At 37.9% G+C, this 22,928-nt stretch overlaps 1 protein-coding gene across 2 annotated transcripts in view; it reads right to left on the bottom strand.

Annotated features, from left to right (window-relative positions):
- Positions 1-7,756: 7,756 nt before the first annotated feature.
- Positions 7,757-22,928, bottom strand: part of GTF3C3 (general transcription factor IIIC subunit 3) — a 30,857-nt gene continuing 15,685 nt past the window's right edge. For both annotated transcript variants that reach the window (XM_082397335.1, XM_082397334.1), the window contains exons 11-18: positions 20,626-20,828; positions 20,183-20,284; positions 19,404-19,539; positions 17,359-17,596; positions 16,588-16,778; positions 12,486-12,610; positions 10,616-10,768; positions 7,757-9,192 (exon numbers count right to left, since the gene is read on the bottom strand). In XM_082397335.1, the coding sequence (XP_082253461.1) occupies positions 9,070-9,192; positions 10,616-10,768; positions 12,486-12,610; positions 16,588-16,778; positions 17,359-17,596; positions 19,404-19,539; positions 20,183-20,284; positions 20,626-20,828 (1,271 nt within the window). In that variant the 3' untranslated portion in view covers positions 7,757-9,069. The remainder of the gene's footprint in view (positions 9,193-10,615; positions 10,769-12,485; positions 12,611-16,587; positions 16,779-17,358; positions 17,597-19,403; positions 19,540-20,182; positions 20,285-20,625; positions 20,829-22,928) is intronic.

Here is a 22,928-nt window from a genome sequence, read left to right as displayed (position 1 = left end):
CCTGACCTCACCGCTCCCAGGAATTCTGGGGAACACTGAAGGGCTGTACCAGACAAAGGGGACATAAGCATGTGTATGATACCTTCCTTAGCCTATTGCCAACAACAGCGAGTTCTAGGAGCCGGTTATAAGCAGCTCCCCTGTTGCTGTGAGCCCAGGGATCCCTGGCAATGCAGCATGCCTACAACTTCTCTTACCTCCGCAAAGTGCTTGGAAATTAACAAGCGCATCACAGGGTATCCCAAGTATTAGTGACTTTCTATTTTCAAGCCACAGAGACCTTATAAGTATTAGCTCATAGAATGACTAGTAAAAGGCAGTTATTTGGGACCAACAACTCTTGGCATGGTTCCCCTTGTGACAGCTTTTCACCACCCCCCACCCCATCTAGAAGACGGCCAGGAGTTGCTTTACGGCCTGGAGCCAAGTAGAGATTGAGGTAATGCTGGGTCAGTCTGGACCCCCAGTCCATTCCTGGCAGCCTCTCAGCACTTCTGCACCTTTTCCAGTTACCAAGGGAGGGCGCCTTTGGGTAGGAAGACTCTGCCACCAGTCAGTCATAAAGGATTCCCGCCAAAGAAAACCCCGTGACCTCAAATGGAAGGTCTCTTCTGGACAGGTGAGGCTTATAGGTTTCTGATTCCTACTGCCTTTAATGAAGTATTAACATCTCTTCTCACACCTACAAGGCCAATTCTGCCTCACCTGCTCCAAGGTATTCTGCTAGCTGATGGGAGTTGCCCTGTATTGTTTTCTCTGATTCCCTATAGTCCCCGCTTTCCCTCCTTCCTTCAGAATTAACAATTAGAAGAATCTCGGGAGTTTCTTTTGCTTCCTGAGATGCCTGAAGTTGGCCCACAGAAGCCAGTAGCCCTCCCCATCTCCACTGCCTTTAAAAACATATGTAAGTTCTTGACTCCTCCTAGAGAAGACCTCTGGCTTGTGATGAGACTAGAATCATTTGTATAAGTCAAAGCCAAAGCTTGCTATAAAGCCCTTTAGCAGGCAAGCACCTGGGCCATGTACCCTCTCCGTATTTTTAATTCTTACATCTCCAAGAGGGCCTAGTAAATCCTCGAAAATCCACCTCTGCCTCTTAGTTTCTGAGAAGTCTAGCCGTGTTTCTATAGATGCCTCTCCCTCCCCCAGCACCCACTTTCTGCTTCCAGAACCCACCAGCTTTCCACCCAGGCTATTTCAATGGTCCTACAATTTGTTCCCTACTTCCTGTAGGTCCAGATGGAGGTGGGGTTAGTCTGCCTTCTACTGGGATCTTCCTAAGAACTCCACCTGATGTTCCAGAATCTTCCTGACTTTCCTAAACACAGTCCAACTTTCTTCTGAAGCTTCATGTTGGCCATAAAAGGAAAAAATAATAATAAATTTGATTATGCCGAAAACTTAAAACTAACTTCAATTTAAAAAAAAGACACCATAAAGTGAAAAAAAACAAGTGAAAGACAAAGATTTAATTCCAGATTAAAGAATACCTACAATTAAATAAGAAAAATAGAACCCAATTTTTTAAACGGGCAAAGGATATGACAATTCAGAGAAGAAAAAATTCAGAGAAGAAAATTTAGTAATTCAGAGAAGAAAAAAAATCCAAAGGTTTATAAACATGAGACGATAGATTTCAACCTTGGTTGCAATCTATTTGCAATCTTGTTGCAAATGCAACAACCATTTTTCTCCTATCAATTGGGAAAAAAATATCGGGTGTGAAGTGGGCATAGGGAGACAGCTAACCTCGCACCATCAACACAGCCACCTGGGAGGGCAGCTTGGTAGCATTTACCCGACGATTCTGACCATACACAGAGAGGCAAGCACAGTTCTTTTCTTTTTCCCCTGGAAGGGTTAAATCAGTAACTACAAGTCCTTTGCATCCTTAGAGGAAAAGTCTAGGTCTTTCCGGACACAGCAGAACTTCAATGTGTTAACACGCTAACCGGCTCTGTCTCTTTTCTCAGGCTTACCAGAGACCCTCTAGAAAAAGAGTAAGGCTGGGACGAGATTAAGGAGAGGGGAAAAACCCCGTCCTGTCATTTAACACTTCTGAAACTGTCAGGATATTTTTACCTTTCGATAATCTCCCGGCAATAAAAATCAATGTGAATTGTTCTTTACTCATCCAAAGCTGGTTTTAATCTGCGCCTCAAAAATGGCACGAAAGTCGTGCTTTCCAACCTTTTCCACGTCGTGGCACACGATAACTGGCAGTATCTGTAGGGCACGCAGGCGGCTCCAGGATTCTCTGGCCTCCGCAAGGCCTGACGAGGTGATCAGCGCGGCTCCGACTGGAAGATTCTCGCGGTTGGGAAGGTCTGTGAATACCACGCTCCCTCTAGCGGTCAGCGTCCCTACCTTTCTCCTCCTTTAATCACGGAAGAGAAACACCTGAAATGGGGAAGACGCGCCTCACCCACGCACAAATTTACCAAGCATCTCCTAACAAGACAGAACTAATTCTGCAAAGTGTTTGTTAGAAAAATACCTCTTTCAACTGTCCGTAGGTACGCAGGCGGGCTCAGATAAACACTTGTTTTGCTGCACTCAACCCCCTCTGAAACTAGAAACTGAAATTAGTCTACACCACTACCTAGCTCTAGAAAGAGGCAACAACTGACATCCTTAGAACTGGCTATCCCAGGAGTGACTTCCTCCGGCCCTCTTGACACAGCTGCGGGCCCCTGAGTCAGAGCTGTGTTTATCAGCTTTCTCTTTCCTCTTTTCACTTGCTTGAACTCCCTTTTCTGAATACAAACACCTGAGTGTCTTTGCTAAAATGCCAAGTGGTCTTGCTAATGGTCACTCTGATCCTAGTTTGCTTATCCTGAGTCCAAAAACAGGGTAGATTTCTTTTCGTGCATGGTGTGGGTACCTTGATAGTTCCTAGACATTCTTTTGCTCAAGGCCAAAAAAATGGGCAGCAAGAAACACATGTATAGGGCTCCAGCTGTCCTCACCATGCTGATGGAGAGCAGTGCAAAGGGACAGAGCTTTTGGGATATGATTGCCCAAATGTGGAGAGTGTTTTTGCAATTTTTTCTCTTCAAGTAAAAATAATTAAGCTTATTTTGGGGAAAAATGTTAAAAGCTGGCATAACTGCATTAAGACAATGAAATGATGAAGTACAATTCTAAATTTATAAAATGTACGGCCATCTACTGCATATAAAAAAATCATTGTTCCTCCTACTGGAATTATTTATAATCAAGCAATCACACACCTTGAAATATAAATGAATTTATAAGATATGGTAACTGCCGCAAAGAACCTGTATTAGACTGTTTTGTAACCTTTAATTTTCTCATCTGAAATTTTCTCATCTCTTCAATTTTCCTTTTTGTCTTTTTTAAATTCTATTTTCCCCAGCCCTTTCATGGAATTAATTCTGGCAGTTACATTTTTAATTTGATAAATCTTTTATTCTTTGAATATTCCTTTTTATAGCATTTTCTCTTCATGTATACAGTATCTTCTCATCTGGGAATATTAATTACATTTTCTTTAGTTTTCTACTTCCTGCACTAGTTCTGTTCCCTTGAGTTTCCCCCCATCCCCTACCCATTCGCTTATATGAATCTCTGTCATTTCAGAGGCTTTCTTCAAACGTCTAATAATCATTAGCTGCCTCTTCAGACGAATATCAAGGTACCTCCAAGCTGACTGGGGTACAGTGAAAGTGGGAGGAGTTTGTCCACTGGCAGGTTTCCCTGGGAACCCCCAGCTGTCAGTATCTACAGGTCTTTTATCTTGGGCCAGGTTTTCCTCTGCGAGGAATCCTCTAATCCCCTGCTTGGAGGATATTAACTTGGCTGCCAGTTTTCTGGGAGTTTAATAGGAGAAGGATGCTGAGATCACTGTTCCGTGTGTAGACTTTTACTTAATCCTCTGCTTTCGGTGTAACAGTCTGTCTTCAGCTATGCCTGGTATTCCTGCATCCAGAGATCCTGATTCAGCAGCTCCAGAAAGTAAACCACTGGTGTTCTGCAGGGCGGGGGCGAAGTGGTAACCTACTCGAGGTGAACAGGGCAACTGAGAAGATCTAACGGCTTAACAGACTTTCAACTGCTCCACCTGCTTTTAGCCCCACCTCACCTGCCTTTGGAGGTTGCTGACATCTCTAATGCGTGAGCCTCTCAGGGCTTGAATCAACTGGCATCCGACTGCCTCTCCACCACCTCCTGTGGGCACTTGGCTTTCATTTTCCTCTGGCATATTCAGTTGCCAATTGCCTATTTGCTTTTTACTTACCGAAATTATTTCATCTGCCTGTCTTTTATTCTCTGTGGTCTTGAGTTTATACTGTATTTTTTGTTTGGTTTGCTCTTGTCTTTGGATTTTTTGTTTTTTGATCTTGAAACCTCTGGGGTGTCTGTGTAGACCAGTTAGTTGACTGTTTTCAGCTCTTAGCAACTTCAAGCTATGCCTCAGCTTCGGAGCCAAGGCATGCTCTTCTCACCGGGGCCCACAGCCAATGACTGAGCAAGGTGGAGATAAATAACCCAGATCATGCTCATCTCTGCTGAATTCTAGGCAATGACTGAGCAAAGCTGGAACGCAAGGGCCTAGCCGTGTCCACCATTAAGGAACTCTTCCAATGGGCAATCTGTGCTCCAGAGCTCCCCATTGAGCTGGCTCAGATTGTGTCGTCTGCATCAAAGTCTGATGGCTCCCCCTACCCAGGCCTGGGCCTGTTTTCCTCACAAGTGTTACTCATCAATACACCTTTCGTTTTCAACACCTGCTTCCTAGAGAATGCAATTGGCATGCTAGCTTATGTAAGAAAGAGAATCTCTTGGAAGGATACAGAGTTATCTTAGAGATTCAAATGAAGAATTCACTTGTGAAGGAAGAAGCACTCCAGGTGCCTCAGCAACAGGACTCTGCCAGACTTTCCCTTAAGGCACTGCGTTGGTGTAATTTAGTTCCAAGGACACTGAACTTCACCATCATCTCTCAAGGCTGAGCTTCAAAATATCAGGAAGGGAGAATATGATTGGCCCAACTTGAGTCAAGTTCAATTAGCAGTGGCCAGGAGGACTTAGTACTAATTGAGGGCCATTTCCATAGAGGGAGGAAGTGTGAGCTAACAGTCATCCAAAAAAGATGTTACTCCTAGGCAGATGCCATTTGCCAGTGATTGTACAGGTGAAAATGAGGGACAATATTAGGTAGATATGTCTTATGAGCTAGATTCAGAAAAAAGAGAAATACCATTTATTCCGGGTCACCCAGAAAAAAGAGTAATCACCCTGCCACATGTCTGCCATTTACTATTTGAAAATAACTATCGTGTTTCCTTTTGAGTCTATGTTCTACGCTAGGCATCTTAATTTCTTTCTAGAGTTCTCCAATAAACTCAAAATGAATTAAAGACCTAAATGTAAGACTGGATAATACAGGGAATTCCCTGGCAGTTCAGTGGTTAGGACTATGCACTCTCACTACTGAGGGCCCGGGTTCGATCCTTGGTCAGGGAAGTAAGATCCCACAAGCTGTGTGGCACAGCCAATAAATAAATAAATTTAAAAAAAAGACTGGATACTATAAAGCTCTTAGAGGAAAACATAAATCATATTTTCAAATTTGACATATTTATGTGAAAGGCAGGACACTCTGACATAAATCATAGCAATATCATTTTGGACCCACCTCCTATAGTAATGAAAAAATAAACAAAAATAAACAAATTGGACCTAATAAAACTTAAAAGCTTTTGCATAGCAAAGGAAACCATAAACAAAACGAAGAGACAACCCACATTATGAAAAAAAAATTTGCAAATGATACGACCAACAAGGGATTAATCTCCAAAATATACAAACAGCTCATGCAGCTCAATATCAAACAACCCAATCAAAAAAATGGGCAGAAGATCTAAATAGACATTTCTCCAAAGAAGACATACAGATAGCCAAAAAGCACATGAAAAGATGCTCAACATCACTTATTATTAGAGAACTGCAAATCAAAACTACAATGAGGGGCTTCCCTGGTGGCGCAGTGGTTGAGAATCTGCCTGCCAATGCAGGGGACACGGGTTCGAGCCCTGGTCTGGGAAGATCCCACATGCTGCAGAGCAACTGGGCCCGTGAGCCACAATTACTGAGCCTGCACGTCTGGAGCCTGTGCTCCACAACAAGAGAGGCCACGATAGTGAGAGGCCCGTGCACCGCAATGAAGAGTGGCCCCCACTTGCCACAACTAGAGAAAGCCCTCGCAGAGAAACGAAGACCCAACACAGCCATGAATAAAATAAATAAATAAATTAAAAAAAAAAAAAAACTACAATGAGGTATCACCTCACACTGGTTAGAATGGCCATCATCAGAAAGTGTACAAACAATAAATGCTGGAGAGGGTGTGGGAAAAAGAGAACCCTCCTACACTGTGGGTGGGAATGTAAACTGGTACAACCACTATGGAGAACAGTATGGAAGTACGTTAAAAAACTAAAAACAGAAATACCATATGACCCAGCAATCCCACCCCTGGGCATATATCTGGAGAAAACCATAGTTTGAAAAAGATATGGGTACCCGAATGTTCACTGCAGCACTATTTACAACAGCCAAGACACGGAAGCAACCTAAATGTCCACTGACAGGAATGGATAAAGATGTGGTATGTATATACAATGGAATACTACTCAGCCATAAAGAAGAATGAAATAACGTCATCTGCAGCAACATGGATGGACCTAGAGATTATCATACTAAGTGAAGTAAATCAGACAGAGAAAGACAAATATCGTATGATATCACTTATATGTGGAATCTAAAAAACTGATACAAATGAACTTATTTACAAAACAAAAACGGACCCACAGACTCTGAAAACCAACTTATGGTTACTAATGGGGACGTGTGGAGAGGAGGGATAAATTAGGAAGTTGGGATTAACATATACACACTACTATCTATAAGATAGATAATCAACAAGGACCTACTGTATAGCACAGGGAACTGTACTCAATATTCTGTAATAACGTATATGAGAAAAGAATCTGAAAAAGAATGGATATATGTATATGTATAACTGAATCACTTTGCTGTACACCTAAAACACAACATTGTAGATCAACTATAAAATAAAAATTAAATTTAAAAAATAGAAAAAATAAAATAAAAACTTTAATTAAAAGAAAATAGGCAGAAGGCCTGGAGGATAGAAAAAATAACTGCTCATCTCCTTCTTCTTTCTAAAGTATATTTATGCTCAATTTTTATGTTGTTACTCTGAACTGTAGCAAGTATGTTCCTCCAAAGGAACATCTCTGAGCAAGGAGTAGCTTGCTAGTGATCCTGAACATGCTATTTAATCTCTCATAAATAAGATGGGGATGATAATAACAACAATAACACCTACCTTGCAGGTGATTCTCCGACAGAATCAGTTAATGTATCTAAAATATCCTGCACTGTACTTACAACACAGTAGCATAGTAAAAACACTCAGCAAATGGTAGTTATGATTTTAAATGATAAACAAACTCATGCATTTATCAGCTATTTTTTTCTTAGAAGACTGCTAGAGAGATTTATTGTGTCCTCCAAGGCTATTCAGCAGATACTGGAGTTACAGCACAGTGAGTTTAATTCAAGAGAGAAATTCTGAACACAGAGTACTCAACTCCACAGGATTCCAAGACACAAATCTACCTGATCACTCTATCACAGTCGGCTTTATCATTACCTGCAAATGGCATGAAATAAAATATATATATAAGCATATGAAACAATTAACTTTAATTACAAAAATAAAGTTTATTTAAATTCTATATATACACATACATACACATACACACATACAGACTGCACCATACATTTACTTATTACATACAAATTCTGCTTCTCAACTACAAAGTTATGTATACAGTGTAAACAGTGGTAAGAATTCCTAAAAAGCCCCCCACTGTACTTCTTTCATCCTAAATCTCATACTTGTCTTCCTCCCACAGTTGGACTGGGTCTTATAATCCACATGTACATTTATTACAGTATTTGTTTCCCCCTAAAAAGAAACTCTAAAAAGCTCTTATTAAACCAAGTATATCTAACAAGTACTGTTATCTTAGATCCAAGAATATGTAATATTTGAGATAAGTAAAAGGTTTTTATCTGTTTCTACTTCATCAGTAAAACCTTATTCCATACATACAATTCCCCAGTCTTCCTATTACATTCCTAGTGATCTTGAAATGGAAACCAGGTCATGGCTATTGAACCTAGTCACCTTTTTTTTCTTTTTTTTTTGGTCAGAAAGCCAAACATTGATAATGCATTTTTTTACTTGCCTCAGAGCAGTTTGCTATGAATTAAGCCCAGCCTCCCAGCCCTCAGTCTTTATGGCTAAGATACATGCAGGTGAAAAGTAAAAGATTAACTCCATTACTTGTCTTCCTACCACATAACCATTTAAAATAAGTTTGCAAGGAACTAAGTGAATTATAAAATTGTGCTGACATGAGAGTCCCAATCTGTCTTTCCTCTGCTAAGCAACCTCCTTTTCTATGTATTTGAAAAACTAATGGCAATAGTAACAGGGCACTAAGAAATGGATGACTGACAACAATGATATATGTAGAAATGTAGCAAACATTTCTTTCAAATAAATATATGCTCAAGGTCTGTCAAGGTCTGTATTTAAAGAACTGTATTGAGAGGTAATATCTCTCTTACTACTGTATTCCAAACACCTATCACAGTGCCTGGTACATAGTAGGTGTTTAATATACAGTATTAAATACACAAATGAATAAATGGTGTGAAAAAAAACAGTGTATTCAACTCCATGCTGGTTCAATGGCTAATACTGTCCATTTCAGTTTGGGGGACAACTTACCAAAAAATGGTAAGGGAAAATGACAGACCAATATAAAATTCTTGCAGGAATGATAATTTTGCATATCTACCAAAAGATCATTATCATATATTAAAAATGAAATACACAGATAATTCTGAAATTATCATGTCCATTTTTGGGTTAATAAGCCCTGAGACAGAAAATACTGGTCCATGCACAGCAGCTGCCCAAGCTGCTTTCCCACCTTAGGGGCTTTATATAGAACAATAAGTATATAAAAGCTTCTGAGCCATTCCAATATTCCCGCTGTTCTGATATATGAGAGACAAATTGTAGGCAATATCTCTTCGTAAGTCTAACTGGTCAACTTCCATACCCTAGGGGGAAAAAATATATGAATGAGTTATATTTCAAACTGACAACCAGGACAATTTTATGGCAAATAAATAGTTTTGTAAGCGTTCAAAAAACTATTAAAATTCATAATACTAAAAAAAATTTATAAAACTAGACATATACCTTGGATTTAAATTTTTATCAGGTAATGCTGACTCAGTTAATTGTTACAGTAACTGAATCATCAAATATTTTTAAATGTGTAACCAATAAGTTAAAGAAAAAAGTCTCATCCGCAAGACATGGCAGAATGAACTGTAGATGAATTAGGATTTAAGAGTAAAAAGGTGAAACCATAAAAGAAAAATACAGTTGAAAAATACAATAATATAATCTTGGGTAGGAAAGGCCCTTCTAAGTATAACAGCAAAAGTAGAAACTATAAAGAGAAAGATTGATATGACTTCATAAAAAATGTAAAACTTCTGCATGCAAAAAAAAAATCATAACACAAATGACCAGATGGGAAAAAACTACCTGTACTATATAACAGAAAGGCATATAAAGAATAGGTCTAGGAGGGCACATTGATTATATGATTGATTATATGATTATAACCAAATTGATTATAATGATTACCTTATGAGTGTTATTACCTTTTTTTCTACTTAAATAACAAAACAATGAACTCAATGGAATAGATTAGATCTATGTTCCTAATCTTCCCCATGCAAAATTTTATAGTCACCTGAAAAAACATCTGCAACAATGAAAAATGATACCTATAAAGCTTAAGGAGCAATACATAAAGTACTTATGAAATAAAGAACACAAAAGTATATGTATTTCATCAGCATAACTATAAGAATATGTATTCATTTGCTTAGTGGCTAATGTTGAACAAGGGTAACAGAAAACAGTTGTGAGGGAATGTGGGGATTATGAGTGCAACTTAAAAAAATTAACAGTGAAAACATACTTTCCTTCAGAAATTAAAAATCAGGCTTTAAACACAGACTATCATAGTATTGGCAACACTTCACTCTATATTACATTATCTTAAACAAAACTGCATTTATATTGGTCTTTCATTTTTATAAAGAAGTATGTTAGTTACACTTTTGAACTTGGAAATGAATAATGGCTATACTACTCAATATTCAGGCTTCCTGTCTACCAGCTCACACCTGTTAACCACAGGGGCTATCTTAGGATAACTGAAATGGTCATAACCAGAAGTCATATATGGCCACATAGTTGCTGATCAGGTCATTAAGGCCAGGATGTCAAAGAATTACTTGTTGCTGAACATAATTAAATAAGTGCATTCAATAAGGGGAAAATATATTTTAATATATAAGCTACAATTAATTTCACTGTCTGGACCACTACACTGAGCTAACTGCACTTATCTATAGATGAAATGAGGTGACTCCTCAGTTTTTAGAGTAAATCATACAATACCTCTACCACAAATGGAGGGAGCTCCAGGGCCTTCTGATAATAGTGGATTGCAAGGTGAATCAGCCCCAGTTGGTGAAGGCCACGGCCCAAATTGTAGAATGATTCCTGGCAAGGCCCACGTAGACTGAGGTATCGATTAAGAAAGGAAAAGCCCTACCAAAAAGGAAAAGATAAATAATTCAATAGTTCACTCATTTGACAGTATGTGCCAGGTGCAGGAATACAAATATTTTTTTTCAAAAAGACAGTGCCACCCTAAAAGAATATATGCCTGTGGTGTAGTGTTATATCACAACATGGTCAATATCTCTTCTGAAGGTGTAAAAGAGAGATTTTTTTAAACTAAAGACAAAAGAATTCATAGAAAACAAAGCCAAATGTTACAACCAGCTGTTAAAGATCTATAATCTATAAGCACACAGAATATATATTTTTATGGTTTCAAGTTGGCTTTTGTGGCATTAGAGGCCAGCAAAATTTTAGGTTTGAGATACATGTCCAAAAGCTTGACCAAAATATAAAATCCAAGCCCTTATAATGACAATTCAGAAAGTTTCATCCTCATGAGCAAACTCACTTGAGCATATCTAACCTTTCTGGGTAAATGGTACCTTTTATATACCTCTCAGAACCTTAATAACCTCTTAACCTTAAAAAACTTGGTTTTTTTTCCCTCTGAAAACTTCTGACTCAATAGTTTTATGGAGAAACTGATTATTTCAGAGCCCAACTGAAATGATGCAGGCTCCCTGTGTGTCACAGTGTCCAAAAAGCAACTTGCTTCTTCACGTCTTCTTGTATTCACTTTCCCCTTTAATGCGGCTTCAACTTTTATCACGCACAGAAAGCTTCAAGTTGCAAGGTGCAAGTATCTGATCTAAGTAATTAAATAAGTATATTATCTGAGTTAAGAGTAAATCAACTAATTTGTACGTACAGAAAATAAAATGCAATTTCCTGGGTGATCTGCTATGTACTAAATGGTCACAAATTTTCCTTCATAAATTAATAATAAAAATTAAGGAATTCTTTAGAATTAATGCATTCTAGGAATAAAAATTATGCTCAGTAAACATACTTTCTGCACAATAAATGAACCCATTTGAGTACATGAATATGACCTCTACTCCACTGAAAAACATGGTTCTCTGTTAAGTAATAGCAGACAAACAATCTCAGAAATATCTTCTTATTTAAAAATGAGAAATTTAAAGACAAAAATCTGAGAAAGAACGTTTTCTTTCCTTTCCTAACTACTTAAAAAACAGGTATATACATGCATCAACTATATAAACATAAAAACTGAAATAGAAGCAAAAGTGTTGAGGATACAGGGGTGAACAAGACAGATAAGATCTCTGATCTCTTGGAGTTTATATTTTTACTAGAGGAGACAAGCTATGTAAAAAAGTAAACAAGAAAACAAAAAGGTAATTTCAAACTGCTTTACGAACTAAGAAGACTTTAAAAGATCAAATTGTGGTGATGATGTAAGGAAACAGTCACACAGGCACATATTCATACATTACTGTATGTATATATTATTATATTTTTTTAATTAATTAAAAAATCTTAAGGACCTAGAAGGCTGGAAGCCTCTGAGGCTCCAGAATATAAGGAAGTCTGCACAGGATTCCTTAAGATTCCGCCTGTGTCTTCTTCGTTTATGATCTGGCTGCGCACCCTTTTCTACATGGTTGCATAAGTCTTAGCCGGGGGGGGTACCCCTAGATGTTGGTCCATGAGTGTTGAACATAGGGATAGGTGTTGGGTACTCCCAACATGTGCGCTAAGCAGGGTAACAAAAGCATTAAGTATATTCATTTTTAAAGAACATAAAATCAAGTAATAAGGAATACAAATGAATTACCTGCACAATAAGAGCATGTCTCCTTAATACATACTTCTGAGATGCCATGTGAATAAAGGTTAGGCCTATACAGAGGCTATAGAGAGGTTCATGGGGATGGGTGCGAAAGGCCTGCACATACTGTCCTGAAAAATGAACAGTGATGTCAGATGGTGGGACAAAAACATAGTTCCTTATTTCTTCAACACTTACTCTAATATATTTTAAGGTAAACAAACATTACTTTTACTTTAACATATGCAAGGAGTACATTCTAAAATATCAACCAGGGACTTCCCTGGTGACACAGTGGTTAAGAATCTGCCTGCCACTGCAGGGGACACGGATTCAAGCCCTGGTCCGGGTAGATCCCGCATGTGTTGGAGCAACTAGGCCCGTGTGCCATAACTACTGAGCCTGTGCTCTAGACCCCATGAGCCACAACTACTGAGCCCGTGTGCCACAACTACTGAAGCCTGTGTGCCTAGAGCCCATGCTCAACAACAAAGAGAAGCCACTGCAATAAGAAGCCCGCGCACTGCAATGAAGAGCAGCTCCTGCTCACGGCAACTAGAGAAAGCCTGCGCGCAGCAACGAAGACCCAACACGGGCAAAAACAAATAAATAAATAAATAAAAATAAAAAAATATCAACCAGGTGAACATTAATTTGAATTTTAAAATAATATATAACATATAACAAAATTAGAAGGATTTGCCCATGAACATATCCTGAACATAAAGATTAAATATGAGTATAAAAGTAACTTTTTTAAGGTACAGTTAGACATTTCCATGTAGAATAGTACTTCCAAAATAAACAATGTATCAATTGTGATCATAAATATATCTTATGATCTTAAATCTTTTTAAAAGCCAATGGGGGAATGTGTCTTTTGGTGAATTCTTTCATAAAATTAATTGGGACCTATCTTATAAATTCAAATGTGATGGATCATGGAGGTGAGAAAAAGAAACAGTTTTGTTTTGTATTTTAGGTTATGGGTATTATTTTCCCAAACGTAGCAACTACTTTGTTTTGCCTGAGAAGAGCTAAATGTATTTAATAATAAAATAAGAATTCATGGTTTTGTGAATTCCATGTATTCTATATATATAATTGTCTCATATCAAATGCCTAACTGTATGAGATAGAGGAATTTAAGTAAATTTTTCTTATAAAGGTATGATCTCTAATTTATCATAGAGATAAGAAAACTTCTGTTCCAGAAGGAACAGCACTGTAAAATCTCTTTAGCGGCACAGATGGTAGCCTGCCATTTGGACTTCCTATTTTTGTGTAGTGTAAAAGTTTCTAAATATAGGAAAATAAAATAAAATCTCTATTTTATATTTTCTTAATATTAAGCGAACAATTCCAAAAAAGCATACACAATGAAGGAAAGTTTCAGTGTCTGATGTTCAAGATTACTGGCTGAACAACTATAAAAACAGCAGCCATACACAAAGAAACATGAAAGTATTAAACAGCCAAAATCACAGTATATTCAGAAGTGAACTTGGCAACACTAGCTTTCAGGCAGCAGGAGATACATGTCTCACCTAAACTTTTGGTTAGGTATTTTTCTACTTGTTTGCTCCTGATTCCTTATTACAGAAATTTCCTATAAATGATTAAATTTTCCCTGAGTTTAATTAGAATTAGTAAGAGCTATGTAAATAAATCTTAATATAAAGACTTGTCTCCCACCAGTCAGAATGGCCATCATCAAAAAAGTCTACAAACAATAAATGCTGAAGAGGGTGTGGAGAAAAGGGAACCCTCCTGCACTGTTGGTGGGAATGTAAATTGGTGCAGCCACTATGTAGAACAATATGGAGATTCCTTAAAAAACTAAAAATAGAACTACCATATGATCCAGCAATCCCACTCCTGGGCACATATCTGGAGAAAACCATGGTTCGAAAGGATACATGCACCCCAGTGTTCATTGCAGTGCTGTTTACAATAGCCAAGACATGGAAGCAACCTGAATGTCCATTGACAGATGAATGGATAAAGATGTGGTACATATCAGTGGAATATTACTCAGCCTTTAAAAAGAATGAAATAATGCCATTTGCAGCAACATGGATGGACCTAGAGATTATCATACTAAGTAAGTCAGACAAAGAAAGACAAATATCATGTGATATTGCTTATATGTGGAATCTAAAAAAAAAAAAAGATACAAATGAACGTATTTACAAAACAGAAACAGACTCACAGACTTTGAAAACAAACTTATGGTTACCAAAGCAGAAATTGAGACTCTGGGATTGACATATACACACTACTATATTTGAAATAGATACCCAACATGGACCTACTGCATAGCACAGGGAACTCTACTCAATATTTTGTAATAGGAGACTTCCCTGGTGGTCCAGTGGTAAAGAATCCGCCTTCCAATGCAGGGAATGTGGGTTCGATCCCTGGTCAGGAAACTAAGATCCCACACATGCTGTGGGGCAAATAAGCCCACGCGCCACAACCACTGAGTTCGCACACCTCAACGGAGAGAGCCTGCATGCCACAAACTACAGAGCCCACATGCCCTGGAGCCCATGCACCACAACTAGAGAGAAGCCCGCACACCACAACGAAGAGCCTGTGTGCCGCAACTAAGACCAAATGCAGTCAAAAAAATAAAAAATAAAAATAAATAAATAAAACAAAGACATATTAAAAAAAATTCTGTAATAACCTAGATGGGAAAAAAAAATTGAAAAAGAAGAGATATATATATATGTAAATAAGTAAGTAAATAAATAAATAAAGGCAAAAAAAAAAGACTTGTCTTCTAAAGCAGGCATCCCCAACCCGTTCATGGCCTGTTACGACCTGGGCCACACAGCAGGAGGTGAGCGGCAGGCGAGCAAGTGAAGCTTCATCTGTATTTACAGCCACTCCCCATCGCTCCCATTGCTGCCTGAGCTCCGTCTCCTGTCAAATCAGTGGCAGCATTAGATTCTCATAGGAGCGCGAACCCTACTGTGAACTGTGCATGCGAGGGGTCTAGGTTGCACGCTCCTTATGAGAATCTAATGCCTGATGATCTGAGGTGGAGCTGATGCAGTGATGCTAGCGCTGGGGAGCGGCTGCAAATACAGATTATCATTAGCAGAGAGGTCTGACTACACAGAGACCATAATAAATCAACTGATGCAGACTCATATCAAAACTCTGTAACTCAGTGAGTGGCAAGCAAAAACAAGCTCAGGGTTCCCACTGATTCTGCATTATGGTGATTTGCGCTGGAATCATCCCAAAACCATCCCCATTCCCACCCCCCTCCCCTCCACCCCACCCCACCCCTGGTCCGTGGAAAAACTGTCTTCTATGAAACTGGTCCCTGGTGCCAAAAAGGTTTGGGACCGCAGTCCTAAAGGAATGAACCATCAGCAAATCTTAACTCCCTCTTTGTTACTATAGCAAATTAAAATCAGGTAGCAAAGCATCCATAATTAATTAAAATTATTTTGAGAACGAACAAGCCTCAGCAGGGAGAGTTGTTGAGCTTTAAAGTCCTACTTTCGGACTTCCCTGGTGGCGCAGTGGTTCAGAATCCACCTGCCAATGCAGGGGACACAGGTTTGAGTCCTGGTCCGGGAAGATCCCACGTGCCGCAGAGCAACTAAGCCCGTGTGCCACAACTACTGAGCCTGTGCTCTACAGCCTGTGAGCCACAACTACCGAAGCCTGTGCTCCACAACAAAGAGAAGCCACTGCAATGAGAAGCCCATGCACCACAACGAAGAGTAGCCCCCATTTGCTGCAACTAGAGAAAGCCCACATGCAGCAACGAAGACCCAACGCAGCCAAAATAAATAAATAAATAAATTTTAAAAACCATTCAAAAAAAAAAAAAGTCCTACTTTAAAGACTTACTTTAACCTTTTGAAACCAAAGCATCATGAGAAAAATAAATATTAATTATTATAATTACTGAGAACACTTATAGCCACTTACTGTATGTGCCAGGCATTATTTTAAGTACTTTATATTAACTCATTTAATTTCCACAATAATCTACAAGGTAGGTCCAATTATTATCTCCATTTCAGAGATAAAGAAACCAAGGCACAGGGAAGGAGACAAAGTCATATGCCAGGACACTCACCAAGTGCATGCTTAAAACTACCAGATACGAATGCGTTGTGTCCATTCAAGACACACAGGGCATGATTATCTGGGTTTTTCAGCATTAAACGGAGACAAAAGCGGTGATGTCGTACATCTTGGGAATGCATGGTAACTTGATTGAAAATGTTCCAGAGCTGGGGTTTATTGACATTTTCCATTACCATTATCCTAAAATTGCAGAAAGAGGGTGAGAGTAAAAAATAATGTAAAAAGAAAAATCTTCCTGATTTTTAAGATTGAAACCTTTCAGTGCTGTCCCACGAACACTGAAATGCACCGCCCCCACCAAGGGGGATGTAGTGCTTCTACATCTTGTTTCTGCTTTTCAGCAAAACTTTTAAACCACGAAACAGAATCAAGAGGTTTAAGTTTCACCTTTTCTCTCCCAGCCCACTCTCATAGCTGCAGAACAATGAACACTGTGTAATAATAATGTGTATCAGACATTGTTAAAAGGTGTTACATATGACAACTCACTTAACTCTCACAGTAATCCTATAAGGTGGTAATATTATGATGCCTGTTTTATCACAATAAATGGGGAGACTGAGGCACAAGAGGTTAAGTAAATGGGAGTGCATGCTCTCATATACTGCTTCTGAGAATCACCAATGAACAAATTAATCTGTAAGTGACAAGAGAGTTAAAATAAAACAGCTTATTAAATCTTGGCCATGAGAAACTACGTCAAAGTAAATATACATGCTCCATCAAAGAATCTAATTAAAATAAGTTATTGGAAAATCACCTGATATAGTTATATGCCTTTCTGAAATTTTTGTCCAGAATTGCAGCAGAGAGACCAAAGTATTCTAGCTCTTTGCGTTTTGGCCTGTCCTCATAAAATGAGTAATATTCCAGTGAAGAATCCACAAGTAACTCAGCCTCCTGAAATCGGGATAGGTCACATAAGGAGTATATGGCCTTCAAAAGAAGGTTCCACCAGTCATCTTTTGTCAAAACACTTGTGAGTACAGCAAATATTGCTAAAATGAGACCAATGAAAATCAGTTAGGACACTGCACTTCCAGAAATAGGAGTATTAGAAAGAAAATTCACATGATCAATTTTACGGTTAAGTTTAATAACCATGGCCCTATGGGACTGAATTCTTGCCAACATTCTTCTGACAATGATGAGAAGGAGGGAGCTGCTTGTTTCCACTCCCTCAACATGACCCCCCTCTGCTCTGCCTGCCTAACAACCTGCAGTCCTAGGTTAATTCTCATTTCTGATTGTAAAGTCCAGCTACTTCATTTGTGTTTCTCAGTGCTAGCTAGAATATATGCTCCTATAGGGCGAGTGTGCTATCCATGATTGAGGTCAGATATGGGATTCTGCACCTACAAGGCATTCAAATATTTGCTAAGCAAAGGACTTCAAATTCATACTTAACAAATCTTCTCTTCCTTATTTGTCTGTAAGAAACTTCCCTTTATAGTCCTTGAAAAATACCAAAAGCCATAAAAATTTTTTACTGTCTTTGATCCAGTAATTCTCTTCCTGGGAATCTATCCTAAACAACTAGTGAGAAATATGGATAAATCTATAGGCATGAGGATGCTCACTATGGTATTATTTAGAAAAGAAAATTATCAAAAGCAACCATATAATCAAAAAATAATATGGGAATGATTAAATTATGGAACTGCTATCCAATGGAATATTACACACTCCTTAAATATAACAGCTACAAAGAGAATAGAACATGAGAAAATGTTGCGTGAAAAAAATCAGTAAAAAGATGCATGTAGCATAAAGAGCCCTAGATAATCCTACCATGATGCACTGGTGTAATGTGATCCCCACCATGATGAAACTAACTGACAAAACAAAAACCTTATGAGCTTAAGAAAAACCAACAATGGACCTGAGATGAGGAAATACTGAAAGAGAAAACAGCCAGGATCAGATACAGAGAAAAATATGTTAAGGAAACATAGTCCAAAATAATGTGTGCAGAGGCAGAAGCCACTGGGATAAGCCCAGAATCAATAAACTAGAGAGATGGCAGGGCTCTGAGACTAGATTGTGAGCAGTTGAGCCCACAGTCCTATCCTCTGACTCTCTTCCCCCGCGACATCTTGCTTATGTCCTTAGAGTGTGCTTAACAGAGATTCAGCTCTTCTGGATTCCAAAACCCTGTCCATTGCACACTGCCATGTCAGTAACAATGGTTTAATTAGTATCTGTGGACCTGATTAACAATGAAAAAATTTTCTGCCAGATTGATATCTCTAGTTTATAGCCTAGGTCTCTTCCAAAGTTCTCTGAGTAATAACCTCACCCAACATACTTGATCATTTTTCAGCTAAAAATAGATGGCTTGCAAAGTCACATGACTTGAGATTGGGCCAAAGCAACTTATTTTCAGACTTTTTATGACCATTGCTACATTTGTCAAAAATAAGTTTAACAGAGAATGGAATATATGTAATTGAAGTGACTAGACAAATAAAGCAATCTGTATTATCATCTAATCATCACAAATTTCTTTAAATAGGGTATATTTTCCTCTTAAAAAGGCAAAATTAAAAGATTTAGTTTTTTCACAGAAGGATCTAAGCAGATGCCTGCCTTTTAATTTTTTTAAACTGAAGTATTTATGTATAGCCTTTCTTTCTTTTTTAAAAACACCAAAAGAGTTTATTTTACCTGAGGGATCTAGATTAGAAAATATCATTTTATTCAAAGAGGATATATTTTCAATTAGATTACTGTCAAGTATTACTTCATGAGTTTTCTTTCCAACTCAGCCAAGTTTTGTGCAATAAAGCAAATGAAAGTAATTACCTTTTGCATCACAATTTGCTGACTCTTGGTCACTGTTGTCTGATATTTTGTCTCTTGACACTTTAATAAGGTAGAGATGCCTCTCTCCAGATTTGGAACTAGATATCAAACAGACTTGGGCTCTATTCATTGCTACCTGAATTAAAGATGATAATTGAGATTTTTTAGTCACATAATTTTTTAGAGAAAATCTATGGGAAACAAGTGTCACAGGTGTGCCTGAAAGCTTCTTTAGTAAGGCAAAAAAAAAGACCAGTCATTGTGTATATAAACGCCTAGAAGAGAATGAATAGACTTATTTTTTCCTTAACAGAGGAATCTGGGTCACACTACTCACCTTAGTAAGGAAAAAGAAAGCAATTCATACTAAGTTTATAACACACACACACACACACACACACACACACAGCCACCTCCCTGTAAAAAAGCCAGACTCAGAAAGGATGTCATAATCGGAAAACATTTTTGCAAAATGAACAATTTTGGCACATAGCAGTGTCTACAGAGCCAATAACTGATACCATGATGGTTCTCATTTTTCTAAATATGTACTAGCAAAGATTTTATTGTACAATCTATAGTAAAGTTTACACTTTCATGTAGAACTTTCAATTATATACCATTAATCTCTAAGTCTTCTTTTATCTGACTTTCACTTTAAAAAGTTTGAGTTTAACAGAGTAAAAGAGAGTTACAAAATGGCTATAATCTATGTTTAAACCAAATTCTAAACATTTAAGAAGTCAACAAGGCTAATATAAAGAAAGATCATTACCTACCCTTAAAAGCATGGCTAACATGGTAAGCAAGGTATCCACATAACCATACATTTTGCCTTGTGAGAACAATAGAGTAGAACGTTGAAGCAGCAACTTCAGTTCCTAAGTAAATAAGCACAGGATAATAAGTGTGACAAGATTCCTTTGCTGTAAATTGTTTTGTTTGCATAGAAAAGTTTTGTCTTAGAAACCAAACCTTAAGAACATTTGCTTTATGATCTCTCACAATAATTAAAATCCAATGTTTTAGAAACTATAAATTATAACATTAACAATTACAATGTTAAGTTTCTGTAACTTAAGACTCAAAATCACTTTTTCAAAAACACTGAATTTAATACACTAAAATAAAACTTGGATATAAGCCGTAGGGACATCATTAACTGAGGAGAAAGTTCTAAAACATAATCCACCAAGAAAAACTTCTATGTTACATGGCCTACCTGCTGTGCTGCGTTTGCATCTTGTGCTAAAGTATCTGGATCATACATGGGTTCCAGAGCTTCCAGAGCTTTCTCAGGACGGCCCAGCTGCTGCTGAAGGGTGGAAAGTGAAATTCTTGCATCCAAATGGAGGGGGGCCAGATCAACCACTTTGCCATAGCTTTCGGCAGCACGCTCCATATAGCCTAAGGCCTTTAAGCATTCTAAAATGATGTTAAAATAAAGCATTAATATGAACTACAGATTTGTAAGTGGGCCAAAATTATTTCTCCATTTTAAAAGAAATTATAGCAATACAAAAAAATTATAACAAGAAAGAAATATATGCATATTTCCAGTACTTTAAAACAATTGTCCCTTCTAATCTCTATCTATGCTACAATGATGTAATCAGTATATATTTTTATATATTTATATATATATATATACACACACACACACACACACACAATTTGGTATTCTGCTTTATTCACTTACTATTATGCTTTCAACATTTTCCCATGCCTTCATTGGCATTCTGACTGATTATAATATTCAATTAAATTGCTTATTTACTTAACCATATTATTTGACATTTAGGTTATTCCCAAATTTTTACTCTAATAAATAACGCCACAGTAAATATCTTCATGTATATAAGCCAGAGTTCACAAATTGGCAGACCAGTTTAACCTACAGATATGCCTTGTTAGGCCACAGTGCTGTTAAAGACAGTGAATTGTCTACATTCTTAAAAGCTAGGATGTTTTATGAAATCCAAGTTACTGGATTCTTTTGAAAAATCTGGATTTGGCAACAGCGAGTCCCTTCATTCCCACCTGGTGCATCAGCCATGCTGAGAGACAGCAGCACCCTTTAGACGGGCGTCTCCAGTTCTCACCCTGCCCTGGGCCTCTCACTTACCTACTCTATTCACTTTTGTTACCTGCCAGGCTCCTGAGTTTTGTGATCTCCAATATAAACCACCTCCCCTCACCTCACTCAATTATTTCCTCAGGATAAGTTCTTAGAAGTGAGGCTACTGGGCCTTATTCCTCACACTTTATGCCAATCAATCATTAAGTCCTATCATTTGAACTTGAAGATGAATTCCTGGTAAGAATTTCTTCTTTCCACCCTAATAGCCACAGCACTCACTAATCAAAGCCCTTTCACCTCTTTCCTTTTCACTGCAATGATGTCCTAAGATGGTGTTTTGCCTCCAACTGTTTTCTCAAATCTCAGATTTCTCAAATATCTCCTTATCACTATCTTTAGGTTAAACTTTGGTAATAAAGGAAGACTACTAAATGTGGATGGATCATTGTGATGGTATTTCTCATAAATTTTCACTTCTCACTTTAAAAGATATTTTGTTATTTTGCTACAAGCATTAAATTCCTCTAATGATCTTTCTTATCTACTGTTCCAAATTTCTTTATGATTTTTAGATGATTCTGAGGTTTTACCTTCCACTCATCTCAAGCTACACAGGCTCAACATGGAAAAAGCATTTATCAGTATCATGATCATAACTAAAGAGGATTTTAAAATGTCTACTGTTAGTAACAGGAGCAGTTTAAATACCACAGCCTTATGGAAGGCAATAAAAACTTCAATTCCCGGCTCATGTCTTTAAAATTCAAAACCCACAAATAATGTAACTTTTTATGATGGTATTACATTTGTATTCATGTTCACTCATCCAAATAGTAACGTGATATCTTAATCATTAAGTGCTCTCTTTGCTATTTCATATCTGTGATATGTGTCAAAATATCCCAGAATATCAATCAATGCTACTCTAGTTATAGAGGATTTTCTGCCACTATGTAATATTTTAAGAAAATATTAAAACTTTCTGCCATCATGCAATATTGGAAACAAAGACTATTCAAACTTTAATACATCTCTTATGTTGATTCAATAGGAAATCCTATGAGAATATTTTTGGTTTTCATACATTTCTGTAAGAGATTCAGTTGTTTTTCCCAAGCTGCTTTTCCTACTCTAAATGATTTATTTCAGATTACTGTGGATTTAGATGCAGTGAAATAAAATGACATATAAAATCCAATCTTGGGCTTCCCTGGTGGCACAGTGGTTGAGAATCTGCCTGCCAATGCAGGGGACACGGGTTCGAGCCCTGGTCTGGGAAGATCCCACATGCCATGGAGTGGCTGGGCCCGTGAGCCACAATTACTGAGCCTGCGTGTCTGGAGCCTGTGCTCCGCTACAAGAGAGGCCGCGATAGTGAGAGGCCCGCGCACCGTGATGAAGAGTGGCCCCCGCTTGCCACAACTAGAGAAAGCCCTCGGACAGAA

The sequence above is a fragment of the Balaenoptera borealis genome, assembly GCF_965194805.1.
Source record: "Balaenoptera borealis genome assembly, chromosome: 6".
In the NCBI taxonomy this organism is placed as follows: Eukaryota; Metazoa; Chordata; class Mammalia; order Artiodactyla; family Balaenopteridae; genus Balaenoptera; species Balaenoptera borealis.
Note: the sequence above shows the minus strand (reverse complement) of the source record. Positions and strands in the feature narration are given on the sequence as shown.